The 13,907-nt window shown below is 63.5% G+C and overlaps 3 protein-coding genes across 3 annotated transcripts; 2 read left to right on the plus strand and 1 right to left on the minus strand.

Moving 5' to 3' along the window:
• Positions 1-252: 252 nt before the first annotated feature.
• On the plus strand, positions 253-5,405 carry SIRT7 (sirtuin 7). Its single transcript, XM_007959570.2, has 10 exons — positions 253-345; positions 419-556; positions 875-979; positions 2,582-2,652; positions 2,766-2,838; positions 3,314-3,412; positions 3,569-3,805; positions 3,976-4,056; positions 4,200-4,306; positions 5,207-5,405. The coding sequence occupies exons 1-10, from the start codon at positions 253-255 to the stop codon at positions 5,403-5,405; spliced, it is 1,203 nt and encodes a 400-aa protein (XP_007957761.1).
• A 1,078-nt stretch (positions 5,406-6,483) lies between these two features.
• Positions 6,484-11,960, plus strand: PCYT2 (phosphate cytidylyltransferase 2, ethanolamine). Its single transcript, XM_007959803.2, has 13 exons — positions 6,484-6,572; positions 8,011-8,099; positions 8,252-8,413; positions 8,644-8,710; positions 9,376-9,460; positions 9,681-9,725; positions 10,323-10,461; positions 10,656-10,738; positions 11,006-11,083; positions 11,270-11,335; positions 11,418-11,483; positions 11,684-11,772; positions 11,852-11,960. The coding sequence occupies exons 1-13, from the start codon at positions 6,484-6,486 to the stop codon at positions 11,958-11,960; spliced, it is 1,167 nt and encodes a 388-aa protein (XP_007957994.1).
• Positions 11,961-13,446: 1,486 nt separating this feature from the next.
• On the minus strand, positions 13,447-13,907 carry NPB (neuropeptide B; the record flags this gene model as incomplete). The annotated part of the gene is made up of 2 exons (XM_007959804.1): positions 13,447-13,575; positions 13,701-13,907. Coding segments are annotated over 2 exons (336 nt in total), but the record flags the coding sequence as incomplete, so codon positions are not given.

Below are 13,907 nucleotides of genomic sequence, written 5' to 3' on the forward strand. Positions count from 1 at the left end.
AGGAGGGGCGGCGCTGGGCCGGGCCCCCCGGGTATTTATTGCTGTACATAGTGTATGTTTGTGATATATGAGGTTTTCTTTATTTTGTATATGATCAATAAACACCTTTTAAAGAGATTGGCAGGTGTTTCTTTGCGGCGGGGCCGGAAGCGGCGGGCGGGGCGGGCCGGAAGGGGCGGGGAGGTCCCGCGCATGCGCCTGGCTCGAGGGCTGCCGGCGAGGCGGAAGCGGAAGCGCGGGTGCTGGGGAGAGATGGCAGCCGGCGGTCTGAGCCGCTCGGAGCGCAAGGCGGCGGAGCGGGTCCGCAGGCTGCGAGAAGAGCAGCAGCGGGAGCACCTCCGTCAGGTAGGCCGCAGCCCGCGCTCCGCTCGGGCCCGGTCCCGGACCCTCGCGCCATTCACCGCCCGCCTGCCTGCAGGTGTCCCGCATCCTGAGGAAGGCGGCGGCCGAACGCAGCGTGGAGGAGGGCCGGCTGTTGGCTGAGAGCGAGGACCTGGTGACAGAGCTGCAGGGCCGAAGCCGGCGGCGCGAGGGCCTAAAGCGGCGCCAGGAAGAGGCGAGTTCCGCGGGCAGGCCGGGCGCGGCACTCCAGGGACGTCCTCGGCGCTCCGCGCGGGCTGGGCCGCTCGCTCCACCCGGCGCGCCGTCACCTCCCCCGGGGTGACAGCAGGCTTGGGTCTCGGTGTGTGTCGTAAGAACACGAGCTCATCGTAGTCCAGTGCGTGCTTCGTGTCGGGGCTCGTTCCGACCGCGTTTCGGCATGTCTGCTGGAGCTGTCATCAGCCCAGGACTGCTTGGCTCCGGCTATTTAAAGCCGCAGGGTGGGAGGCAGGAGCGAAGGACTGGGTCGTGACCAGCCTCGGCGTCTTCGTAGGTGTGCGATGACCCGGAGGAGCTGCGAGGGAAGGTCCGGGAGCTGGCCAGTGCTGTCAGGAGCGCCAAGTACTTGGTGGTCTACACAGGCGCAGGGATCAGCACGGTAGGGAGGCGTGAACAGCCGTGCCCCACCCCCAGTCACCCCAGGCCCACCGGACTCCTGGTCCCAGAGAAATTGAGACTTCAGAGACTGCTCCGTGGGTCACGTGGCTGCCGGCCGTGGGATGACCATGGGGCGCCCTCTTCTGGGTGATGCACCCTGGAACAGAAGGCAGCATTAGAGACGGGGAAAGACAAGGATCTTGAGTCACCAGTAAACTCATCTTGAAAGCAGCTCTAAGGTGTTTTCCTTTCTTACAGAAACACGAACGATTCTATTTGATAGGGAGCATAAAACCGCAAACACTAAAGATGCTTGAACTCTATGTTGTATCCTGTGAAAGAGGAGAAAGGGAGAGGGGAAGGAGGGACACCCAAGGACATTACAGCTTAGGGCTTGCAGGCCCCCCTTGTTAGGAGGAAAGGAGGGGAACCGACCAGCCCCGTGGCTGTGGGGCAGAGGTAGGCCCACAAGTCTTCCTGCCTCCAGCATCCCCATGGTTTCTGCATGTTGGAGGAAGGTAAACAGTGAGACAGGATTCGAGTTCCAGGTAAAGGAAGGAAGGGCATCCAGTCCGGAGACGTTTAGGAGGAGCTCTGGCACATAACTAGCTTTGGGAACGTGACCGACACATTCTGCATCCATGGATGGTCATTCAGTTCAGCCACGTGTGGCCTGGCAGAGGTGAACACCAAGTGATTCCTGTAGGGGAGAATCCTCTTGGTAAAATGACAAGGTGTGCAAGCCAACAGCTGTACCCTGAAACCAAAGGTGTAAGCTCACTGGGCCAGAAATCCATGTTGTTAGGGTCAGGGAGTTTGAAAACACATAGAGTTGGCTTCTGTGGGGAGATGGCCTTGAACCAGGGCCTCCTAGTGAGAATGTGGGAGGTTCTCTTTGCTCAAACAGTGCCTGGAGCCCAGGCTGTCAGGCCCCGCCCCTTTTATCACCTGTACCACCCAGTCTGATTACTGAAAGGCGGTGCTGTTGGGGGTCCTAAAAATCAAGTGCTGCTCATTCACTTGATGAGAAGCCAGGTCCTTCTGGTGCCAGAGCAGATACCTGGGTGCTGCAGCCTTCTGGCTCCTTGTTTTGGGTGGGCTTGATTCCCTGGCCCAGAAGCTTGGAAGTGAAGTAGGGTTTTACCTGGTCTGGAGATACTGTCCTGGCATTTTTCAGGGAGGGCTGGAGCCCCTGAAGTAAGAGGATCAGACAGAGCAGCTTCCCTCTTAGGGGTCTAACCACTTGGGATTTCTTGAGCACTGGGCTCGGCACTGGGGACACCCAGAGGAGCCTGACCGGTGTTCCTCCCAGCGGAGGGCAGACAACCAGATAGCAGAGGTTTGTGGGTGGTGCTTAGGGGTACCCAGAGGGGTGGGGCTCCTACAGGATGAGCTGGGTGCTACAGGGAAGGGCTAGTCTAGGAAGGGGGAGCTGCAAGGGTTACACTCACCTTCCTGAGACCATCACAGGCTCTGGGGGATGGGCAGCCCTGGGCTGGCCCGGAGCTAGGCAGCAGAGACACCTACTTCCTGTCCTTGGGAATCTGGCCAGTCCCTGCAGTGAGGCCCTTTCATTGGGCATGTCCTCTCTCTGAACATGCAGGCAGCTTCCATACCAGATTACCGGGGCCCCAATGGAGTGTGGACGCTGCTACAGAAAGGGAGAAGCATCAGGTAAGCAGGCCTCGTGCTGCGTGCCTGGGGACCGCAAAGCAGGAGAGGCGGGCCGGGACGGCAGGGCTCTGACCCCGTGGCAGCCTTACCTCGCTCTCCTTCCCACTGCGCAGTGCCACTGACCTGAGTGAGGCTGACCCAACCCTCACCCACATGAGCATCGCCCGCCTGCATGAGCAGAAGTTGGTGAGTGTTCCAGAGGAGCAGAGCATGGCTTGGCCCGGGCTGAGGCCCCTTGACTCTTAACAGTTTCGGTCCCAGAGCTGCTGCAGCCCCTCCCCCTCAGGCCCACTGCGTTGCTCTCACAGACTTCAAGTGCAGCCTGCCTCACGGGTCAGTCCACATCGAGTGGGGAGGGTGGGTTCACATGGGTCTGAAGGGGCCCATGACAGTGACCCAAGAGCATGTGCTCTGGGCATAGTGGCCCCTGTTGGCCTCACCGAAACCCTGAGTCCTCTCCTAACTCAGAGAAGAGCTGCCCCCAGCTGCCTGTCATCCGGTTGCGTCAGAGCTGAGGGGAAGGCACAGCACTGGCTGAGTGACTCAGAGCCCAGAGCTATCTCGGGTCCTGGAGCTCGCAAGCTTGCTGGCTCGGACGCGACCATCGAGACCGGTCCAGCTTCGAGGTGTCTCTGCTGACTGTGCCCCCTTGTTCTGCCAGGTGCAGCATGTAGTGTCTCAGAACTGTGACGGGCTCCATCTGCGGAGCGGGCTGCCCCGCTCGGCCATCTCGGAGCTTCATGGGAACATGTACATTGAGGTGTGTGGCCCTTCCCGCTCACAGTGGGTCTCCTTCACGGTGCGCTCCCTGCTCACAGGGGCCCCTTCTTACTCATGCTTCCCTCTCACGGGGCACTCCCCATTCCCACAAGCCCTCTCCCCTCATGAAGCCCCCCTCACGGACCCCCTCCCTCAGGTCTGTACCTCCTGCACCCCCAACCGGGAGTACGTGCGGGTGTTCGACGTAACGGAGCGCACTGCCCTGCACCGGCACCAGACGGGCCGGGCCTGCCACAGGTGTGGGGCCCAGCTCCGGGACACCATCGTGCACTTCGGGGAGCGGGGCACATTGGGGCAGCCGCTGAACTGGGAGGCGGCCACCGCGGCTGCCAGCAAAGCAGACACCATTCTGTGCTTGGGTTCCAGCTTAAAGGTACGAGGTGGCGATGCTAGAACACACAGAGCCAGCTGGTCTGGCCCCTGGTCCCCTTCCTCCCATGCCACCCAACCCTGCGCGGAGCCCGGCTCCCACCAGCCTCCTTGTGTGTGTGCGTGTGTGTGTGTGCACACTGTCACATGCACACTGTCTGTCTGTTACCACAGGTCCTGAAGAAGTACCCCCACCTCTGGTGCATGGGCAAACCCCCCAGCCGACGGCCCAAGCTCTACATCGTGAACCTGCAGGTAATGCGGCTTGAGACATCATGGCCTGGGGCTCAGGGTGGAAGAACCCGCAGGCCCAATGCAGGCCTGGGGGGCACTGACTGAGTGGGAGGAGGACCAGGTTGCTGGAGGGAAGCCGATGTTGCACTCACACCCCCCCACAGTGGACACCCAAGGATGACTGGGCCACCCTGAAGCTGCATGGGAAGTGTGATGACGTCATGCGACTCCTCATGAGCGAGCTGGGCCTGGAGATCCCCCTGTACAGCAGGTGAGTGGCGCCGCAGCCCACTGTCCGTGTGCACACCTGTGCCCGGTGCTGTGGCGCATCACTCCCTCGGGCACAGGGCTCTGCTGACGCACTCCTGTCCGATGTCCCCTCTGTCCCGGAGGCGATACCTGGTGGGAGGCAGTCTGAAGGGCCCCGTCTGGGCAGCTCTGGGCAGCAGAACCTCGGAGCACCGGTGTCTGGGCATTGACGGACCTGTGGGGGCTTAAGCTGAGTCTTAATGCAAACTTGTGATGATTGCGACGCGGTGTGTGTCCTGAGTACAAAGTTGACACTCTCTTTCTCTGTGAATTTCAGGGTCTTTTAGGGGAAATCAATAACTTCTTTTAATCAAAGGGTTCAAGAGATTAAGGATCCATTCACCTTCTGGGCCTGGCAATTCCTGTATGTTATGTGTGTGGTGTTCTGTGCTGTGGGCCTCTTGTGTCCTGTATTTTGTTTTCACATTAACTTAGCTCATTTCTTTATCAGTGCTTATCTGTATCTTACGTTCATGACGTGTGGTTGGTTCTACATCTCAAATCAGGCTGTGGTTTCTTCACAACGTGCTCCGTGGGCCACGCCTCCCCGCCCCTCCCCGTGGGGAAGGGGGACACGTGGAAGGGGGCCCAGAGGTGCTAGTGCCTGACCCTGGAGGTGGAGGTAGCCCTGATGCACCCACCCTGTGTGTCCAGCCGCTCGGCGCAGTGCTGGCCTCTCAGCCACCGCCGGTGGGAGCTGGCGCTTCTGCACTGCTCTGTAGCTACTGCCGACCACAGCCTGGCCAAGATGAAGGGGGGAGGTGGGGGGAGGTGACCTCCACAGTCAGCTTTCCCGTCCTGGGGCAGGTGGTGGCCGAGGCAGGCTCAGGGCATGCCTGACGCAGCTCTCCCTTCCCGGTAGGTGGCAGGACCCCATCTTCTCTCTGGCAACGCCCCTGCATGCAGGTGAAGAAGGCAGCCACAGCCAGAGGCCGCTGTGTAGGAACAGAGAGGAGCAGCCGTCCTGTGACCCTGGTGCCCCGCCCCACCCTGCCCCTACTCGCGGGGGCTGGTTCGGCAGGGGCTGTGCCAAGCGCACAAAGAGGAAAAGGGTCACGTAGCCTGCTCGGTGACGGACACAGTTGGCACTCTGCAGAGGGCCAGAACTCTTGTTCAGGGCGAGGGTGACCGTGATGGTCTGGGTAGCCCCCGGGTCTGGCGAGGAGAATCACTGGGGTGACGTTTTTAGCCACTTACCCATCTCTGGGAAGCTGCATCTCTTGGCCCCTCGCACTGCTGTGGGTGCCCCTGATGTGGGCTTGACAGTGGGGACCCCTCCTACCCCCTGGCCCCTAGGTCCAAGAAGGGAGAGTGGTGTTTCACGCCTGGCTGGCCGGAGGGGGCAGACAGCTGCCTTACCTCTCGGTTCCCAGGCCCTTCTCAGGAACCAGCCCTCTTTCCACTACTTAAGAATGTTAACTTTCTGGGAGTCTTTTCCGTTGGTATGCGGTAGAGGGATGGTTTCCAGCCCGGGCTCTCAGCAGCCGTTTTTATCCTTTGTATTAAACATCTCTGCACTGCTCCTCTCATGAAAGGCTCCATCGTGCACGGGGGGCGTCAGTGCGGGTGAGACCCCAGGCGTGGGTCCCTTGATGCGGACGCGTCACAGCAGAGGTTCCTCGAGAGGGCGGTACACACGTCCCAGGACACACTGCTCTGGCCTCTGCCAGCTGCGGGGCAAGTTTGACAGACTGGGTGCGCGGGGGGCGGGGCCGTGGAGGAGGAGGAGGGCGGCTATTGGCTGCCTATAGAGGAGCAGAGCTTCACTACCGGACGGTGCACGCCATTGGCCAGGCTTGAAGGGGCGTGGATCGGATAGTGCGCCTTGCTGTTGGGGCGGTGCGGCCGGGGCGGGGCCCGTGCAGGCGGCGCACACTATTGGCTAGGCGCTGATGAGCCGTCTGGGTGGGGCCTCCGAGTGGCAGGGCGGGGTCCGGCCAGCCGACGCACACCGTTGTGCAGACGAGGATGGGCCGGAGGGTAGTGGGCGGGGCGGCGGGGCGGGCAGAGCTATCCATTGGCCGCGTTCAGCGGGTGAGGCCCGCGTGACGGCGGCCGCGCGTGCGCGCGGCGGGCGGCAGGCGGTGGCGCGGCGGCTCAGAGTGACCGCTAATAGCCAGGCCGCGCCGCCGACCGGCCATGATCCGGAACGGGCAGGGGGCGGCGGACGCTGCAGACCAGTCAGGCCTGGGAGACCGGCGCGCTGTGCGGGTCTGGTGCGACGGCTGGTGAGCGCAGAGGCGGGGTTGTTCTGGGTCGGCGCGGCTGGCCGGGGCCGGCGCCCCCTAACTGCGCTCGGTCCCGTGGCCGCAGCCCCCGGCAGGGAGCGGCTGGCGCTCATGCAAAGGAGAGGTCGTTGGGAGCGGCGGCGCGTCCGCGCGCTCGGGCCTCGGCAGGCCCTTCTCTGAGCAGTCCCAGGACCGGGGTCGGCTCCCGGCGCTCCCCGAGGACCCTGCTGGAAGCCCCCCGAGCCGAGGCATCCTTCACGTTTGGCGTGGAGGCTGGCAGCGAGTCACGCAGTCGGACAGGCTAGGCCGGAGGGCTGTGTGTCAATCAGCCCCGGCCTGACCGTGTGATTGCGACTATTAGCGGGAGCTGGGGAGGCCGGCCGAGGGCGGCGCGTCCCAGGTGTCCTGGGAGGCGGCCCAGCGCAGGTGGCGACGGCCGCGGGTGCCAGCGCTGCAGCTGGATCCTGGGCCAGCGCATGGGCGGGCAGGAAAGCTGGGGCTGCCGAGGGACCCACGTTGCTGGTGAACGTGCTGCTTTGACCGAGCCAAGAGAACCGTCATGCGGCTAGAACTGGATCTGGGCGGGCAGATCCGAACCCAGGCTTCACTGCAGGCAGAAGGGACGTGCTTTGGTGGCAGTGGACTCTGGCCCCAGGCAGGCCCCAGCCACCAGGTCCCAGCAGTGCACCCCACACAGTCGGCCCCCCGCCCATCCTGTGATGTGCTTTCCTGGCTCAGTGCTGTTCAATGGGCCCTTGGCCAGATCACCTAAGACCGTTCTGCCCTCTGCCCCTGGGGCTGAGAGCCCTATGAGCCTGGAACCTTGGGGTGGGGTGAGGGCAGCAAGCGCCGGCTCTGCATGGGGAGCCAGGCAGTGCCTGGGGCCGACTGGGTCATCTGGATCACGCGCTCAGTTTCCTTGTCTGGAGAAAGGGCTCAGCTTCCGTTCATCCGGCAGTGGGGCGCCCGCGAAGCAGGTCCTTCTCATTCCCTGCAGGAACCCAGAGCGTTGCACTGGGTGCTGCGTGCAGCTTTGCAGTTCAAAGTCCGCTTGTAAACAGATTCTGAGGTTGACAACCAGCTCTAGGGACAGGTGGCAGTGCAGGTAGTCATTTACTCCGGAAAGCCAAGTCTCAGTGGGTTTCCAGAAGCAGTCACAGGCTATCCTTTTAGTTAGGGTTTTTTTTTACTGTTGGTACCAGGGAGTGTCCATGATCTCAGGGTAGTTCGGGGTCCAGCCTGCACCCCCTGAATTAATGGTGATTTTAGAAGCACCTTGGCCCCTGGCAGTTGGCATTTGGTGAGAGGAGGGGCCAGAGATGTGGAGACTGGGGCGTTTGCCTGCCATGAAGGACCAGGCTGCAGTTCTCAGAGGCCCTCGGTCTCTCACTAGCATCCTGGGACCATGTAGGGCTGACCGGCTCACTTCTCTCCACAGCTATGACATGGTGCATTACGGCCACTCAAACCAGCTGCGCCAGGCACGGGCCATGGGCGACTACCTCATTGTGGGTGTGCACACTGATGGTGAGCCATGGTTGCTGGGCTGCACCCCCAGTACCACCTGGCCACCTTGCCACCCTGCAGTGCTGAGAAAGGGGGACCCGAGGGTGGGGCTGGGTGAGCCTGCAGCTGGCCTCTGGGGTCACATTCTGCCTTCGTCCTTTCTTCCGGCTCAGAGGAGATCGCCAAGCACAAGGGTCCCCCCGTGTTTACCCAGGAAGAGAGGTACAAGATGGTGCAGGCCATCAAGTGGGTAGACGAGGTGGTGGCTGCGGCCCCCTACGTCACCACACTGGAGACACTAGACAAGTACAGCTGTGACTTCTGTGTCCACGGCAGTGAGTGTGGCTGGGCCCTGGGGTCGAGGGGGGGCCCACCCCCAGGGGCCCCTGGAGCTGATGAGGCCTTTGGTGGTGCCCCAGCCCTGGGTGCCCCTTATGGGTCCGAGGGGCACTCTGGTTCCTTTCCCCAGAAGCCAGCCCACACTGGGTGGGTCTGAATGGGGGCTTGTGGCCGCAGAACGTCGTCTTGGGTTGAGGGTCCTGCTCTGTGTGCATGGTGCCTGTAGATGACATCACGCTGACCGTGGATGGTCGAGACACCTACGAGGAGGTGAAGCAGGCCGGGAGGTACAGGTGAGCCCGCACCCCTGCCTTGTGGTTGCCTTTGTTTCTCTGTTCCTGGGAGCGTGGGGGCGTCTTGTCATGGGACACTGACCTGCCAGAACACGGAACAGGAGGGAGGAGGTGCCTGTTTAGGACGTGGCCTTACCACGTGTGCTGTTCCTGCCCTTGCGGCCACCACGCTCTGGACTAGCACTGTGTGCAGGGGTGGACATTCTAGATCTGTGCTGTTGAGTAGAGGAACGCGGCTGGCGTGGCCGAGGGGCGGCACGTGCAGTCGGGCTGATGTAAGCCTGAGAGTCCAAGGTAGCCGGCAGCTCCGTGTGGGCCACGCCGCTTGGAAACGGCCACAGCGGGTGTTCCCGGGGGTGGGGGGAGACCTGCTCCCGGCTCTGCAGCCATGGGCTTCAGCTGCACAGCACCTCGGAAACCGTCCCAGGGAGCGAGCGGCCAGGCGGGGCGGGACCCGCTCCTTACACTGCAGGCACGGGGAGCAGCACGTGCTCCGGCTGGTCTAAGGGCAGCGGCCTTCCTGCGTCTGGTGCTCAGAGGCGTGCAGGGGTGAGGTGGCATGCCACCGTCCTTGTTGTCCCTGAGGTGCTATTAGCTGGAGGAGCTCAGTGCTGTAGCCTGTGAGGTTGCCAGTCTGAGACCCCCCCCCCCACCTTGTCCCTCAGAGAGTGCAAACGTACCCAGGGCGTATCCACCACTGACCTCGTCGGCCGGATGCTGTTGGTGACCAAGGCGCACCACAGCAGCCAGGTGAGACCCAGGACGCCTGGTCCCAGTCGCAGATTAGGATGTGGTGGAGGAGGGCAGCCCCTCTCCGCCCTCTTCGGTGCCCTCTAGAACATGGGGACTCTGAGAACCAAAGACTCCTGTCGTGGTCCTGTGGAAGAGCTGGGGTGGGTGAGGGGCCGCCCCTTCCTGGCCCCTGCCCTCTGTGGGCTCAGCGCCCCTCAGCCCTTTGCCCCCCCCACAGGAGATGTCTTCTGAGTACCGGGAATACGCGGACAGCTTTGGCAAGGTGAGTGTTGGCCCCACTGGCCAGGGCTCAGCTGCAGGCCCCTCGTCCACCTGCCTGTCCCAGGAAAGGGGCCCGGACCTCCCTCAGCTCTTGTTCCTGGGTGCTGACCACCACGCTGGCCAGCTTGTAGACGCTGGGGGAGGGTGGGTATTCTACTGCCACTTCCTAGAGGAACTTCTGACTGGGTGGCCTGCCTCTCCATTGTGGTCCCCTCACCACCACCCACTGGGGGGGCACTCTCATCAGAAGGCTGCTCCCAGGTGATGACATGGTGGCCTCAGAGTGCCTGGTCTCTGGACATGTATCTGTTGGCCACTGGCCCCACCTCCTCCCCTGGGGACAGTCGTGGGCCTGAGATAGGGGTGCTGGCCTCAGGATGCCCCCTGCCCACTGGTGTTTGGACCGACCTGCCCCTGCCAGCCTGCAGCCTGGGTTACAGATGCTGTCGGAGCCCTGACCTGCAGAGCACCGCCCCCGCTCCTCCATCCCACGTAGTGCCGCCCAGGGCAAACGGGCAGGCAGGAGCATGGGGCCCCAGTCTGCAGAGAGGGCCCTGGGCAGGGGCCTCTGCACTGACCAGCACCTCTCGGCTCGCAGTGCCCGGGGGGCCGGAATCCCTGGACGGGGGTATCCCAGTTCCTGCAGACATCCCGGAAGATCATCCAGTTTGCCTCTGGAAAGGAGCCCCAGCCTGGGGAGATGGTCATCTACGTGGCTGGCGCTTTTGACCTTTTTCGTATCCTCTGGGGGTTGGGGGTCAAGGTGCCTCTCCACAGCTCTGACTCCCCAACTCTCCTAAGCAGGGTAGGGAGCGGGGTGGGGAGTGGGCTGCAGAGGGAGAGCTGTGGGTGGGTGGGTGCTGGCCTCAGGGTCCTGAGCAGCCATGCCAGTCCTCCTTTCCCTGCCATCTGTCCCTTAACCTGGGCACAGACATCGGGCATGTGGACTTCCTGGAGAAGGTGCATCGGCTGGCAGAGCGTCCCTATGTCATCGCAGGCCTGCACTTTGACCAGGTCCTCAGCCAGCACCCACTTGCACCCCTGCAGGAGAGAGCTGAGGGGCCCTGGGCTGACGGGGGACTTGGGGCAGGCACAGGGCAGCAGAACCCAGGGGAGATGGGGGCAGAGGAGACCCCCAGCAGGGACGTGAGGTGGGCACTCCTCCCAGCCACACCCTGCCGAGCACTCCCTAGGTAGGGGGAGGCCACAGAGTGATGGCTGGCCGGGAGTTGCCTCCCTGCACCACTGGAGGTGGTGGCTGACCCAACCCCTCCCTCCCAGGAAGTCAATCGCTACAAGGGAAAGAACTATCCTATCATGAACCTGCATGAGCGGACCCTGAGCGTTCTGGCCTGCCGGGTGAGTACCCCACACGAAGCTCCAGGTAGGACCTGCAGGCCTCAGGCTCCCGGCCCCACGTGGACAGTAGTCCCCTCTTGGTGCTGAGTCCAGGCCTTGTGAGCCCCTAGTCCAGGGCCCTCTCCCAGTACCCATTGGCCGTGGCTGGGGGGCTGGGGCTGTGCTAGCTGTATGCTGTCCCCACAGTACGTGTCGGAGGTGGTGATTGGGGCCCCCTACGCAGTCACAGCAGAGCTCCTGGACCACTTCAAGGTGAGGCTGTGGTGGGCCGGTGGGAGGGGGTGCCGGGCAGCTGCCTCCCAGGGAGGACTTCCTGATCCCTGCTCCCTTCCAGGTGGACCTGGTATGTCACGGGAAGACAGAAATCGTGCCGGACAAGGATGGCTCTGACCCGTACCAGGTAGGTGTGTGGTGGGAGTGGTGGGCCTCACTGCTCCGATGGCCTCACTGGGGGATGGGAGGAGCCATGTCTGCTAGGAACAGAGACTGAACGAGCAAGTGCTCCCACCCCATGGGGAGGCCGCGCCACACGGGTGGGGTGGCAGGTGGTGTCCCGTCTGTGTTGGGTGGAGCAGCTCAGTCTGTCCTGCCGGCCTGCAGGAGCCCAGGAGGAGGGGCATCTTCTGCCAGGTGGACAGTGGCAGCAACCTTACCACCGACCTCATCGTCCAGAGGATCATTCAGAACAGGTGAGGCTCGGGGTGAGCCCAGCCTGGGCTGAGAGGGCACCATGACTTCTGCGAGGCTCACCCCCGCCTGTCTCCACAGGCTAGAGTATGAAGCACGGAACCAGAAGAAAGAGGCCAAGGAGCTGGCCTTCCTGGAGGCCTCCAGGAGGCAGGAGGCGGGGCAGGTGGAGAGTGACTGTGACCTCTGACCCTGGGGGGAGTGGCCAGCTGCAGCCCCTGGCCCTCACCTGCTCTGCTTCCCATGGCTTAGAGGCCCTTGTGAGGCCGAAGGGCCAGCTCGCTCGGGCTGCTCATCTGCTGAGCTGCACTCGGCGTGGGGCCGGCGCCGTGAACCAGGGCCCCCGCTAACTCTCTGCTCTGGCATCTCCTGCAGAGCACCTCAGGGCCCGCGACGCGCCGGGGCTGGGTTGGCCCCTCAGTGGGTCACGGAGGTGGGTGCTGCTGGGCAGAGGGACCCGGCCCATCTCTCCTCCCGGGAGGCCCTGCCCTGCAGTGCCCCGGGAAGGTGGCCTTCCAAGAGCTGCGAGCCCGGCCTCCCTCTCTGCTGTGTCCAGACCCTCTAGACCTGGTTTTGTACCTGACTCACTGTTGGTGTCTGGGCTGCAACTCAATAAACCCGTGGGAAGCTCCACCTTGGCTCCAGCCCTGCTGGCGGGACCGGCCCTGGGGCAGGCAATGCTCATCAGCTAGTGACCCTGAGGAGGTTCCCGAGGGTCCTCCACCAAGGCCCCACCCACTGAGAGCAGGGCCGGCGCCCCCTGAGACCCACAGGTCTCAGTAGAGCAGCCTTCTCCCCAGGTGGGCTCCCAGGGCATCCGTGGGGATACACTGGGACTTGGTAGCTTGGTTTGGCTGTATACAAGCCAGGCTCTCAGGAGGGTGTTCCAAACCCTGCTGCTCTCCTTCCATCCAGAGCAGGGACTCCTGTGGCAACCTGCCTGGGTCCTGAGGAAGGGGTCTTGTTCTTTGCTTTGTCCTGGTAGCGTGGCTTCCAAGGGCAACTCTCACAGGCGAGTGCTGCAGCGCAGAGAGCTGTCAGCCCCAGGGCTCACCCAGGCTGTGACTACCATGTGCTCTAGGAGCTGGGGCCACCCTTAGGAGGCAGGATACCTGGGAGCAGAGCTCAGGCCACCTGCCTCCTCTGGGGATCTACCCAGCCAGGGGTGGGGCTGGGTGGCAATGAGGAAGACTGTGGCCCAGGTCTGGAGCCTTCAGGGACTCTGCCTTTGAGTCCCTGAGTATGGGGGGGCTTTGTGTTAACTGCTAAACTGATTCCACCCACGCACTCCCTCCTAGGCTCAGATGCCCAGGCTGCTTTCTCACAGCCCCAGGACCTGAGGGGGCGCTGCCCTGACGAGAGGCGGCTCTCAGGGCTGGGGTGGGTTTGTCCAGGCCTGCACAGGCCCAGGCTGCCAGGGGAAGGGCAGGTGGGCAGCCCCTGGTAGGTTGCACTATCCACCTGTGGGCTCAGGAGAGCAGGACCCTGCCCCTGCCCACGCCACCCACTCCCACCCAGTCCCCTTGGAGGCTGCTTCGCTTTTGGCTTTATTCATTTAGTCGTTTACTAGGGAGGGGAAGGGAAGCCGTTGTCGCCTGGTGCGTCTGGGAGTGTGCAGCAGCCCGGCCCGGATCAGGGCGTGGCAGGAAGCCAGGGGGTCCGGTTCCCATCTGGGCTCAGGCTCCGCGGCAGTCGGTGGCACGCAGCGACAGGACGACGTCTGCCTTGCACTGGAAAGTCCCGACGCTGTCGGGGTGGCGCCAGCAGCTCCGCGGGCTGGGGACGACTTGCCGGATGCACACGGCCTGCGGCAGACGAGCAAGTGGGCACCCGTTGAGGATCTGCGCCCCTCGTCCCCCAGCGCCCCTCGTCCCCCAGCGCCCCTCGTCCCCCAGCCCGCAGCCCTCCACTTCCCCGGGTCCACCCTCACGAGGCTCTGCGGGCTGGGGCGCAGCTCCAGGAGGACGTCGGCCCGGCCCGGGGGTCCCACCTCGGCCGGGGGCTCTGCGCGCCGCGCGTGCGGCGATCTGCGGAGGCCGGAGAGCAGCCCCGCGGCGCGGCCCACCGAGTAGTAGCCGGGCCCAGCAGCCGCCCGGTACCACGCGCGCCCCGGCGGCGCGAGCAGCAGGACCAGCGC

The sequence above is a fragment of the Orycteropus afer genome, unplaced genomic scaffold, assembly GCF_000298275.1.
Source record: "Orycteropus afer afer isolate SDZICR_OR568_19922 unplaced genomic scaffold, OryAfe1.0 scaffold00018, whole genome shotgun sequence".
Classification (NCBI taxonomy): Eukaryota; Metazoa; Chordata; class Mammalia; order Tubulidentata; family Orycteropodidae; genus Orycteropus; species Orycteropus afer.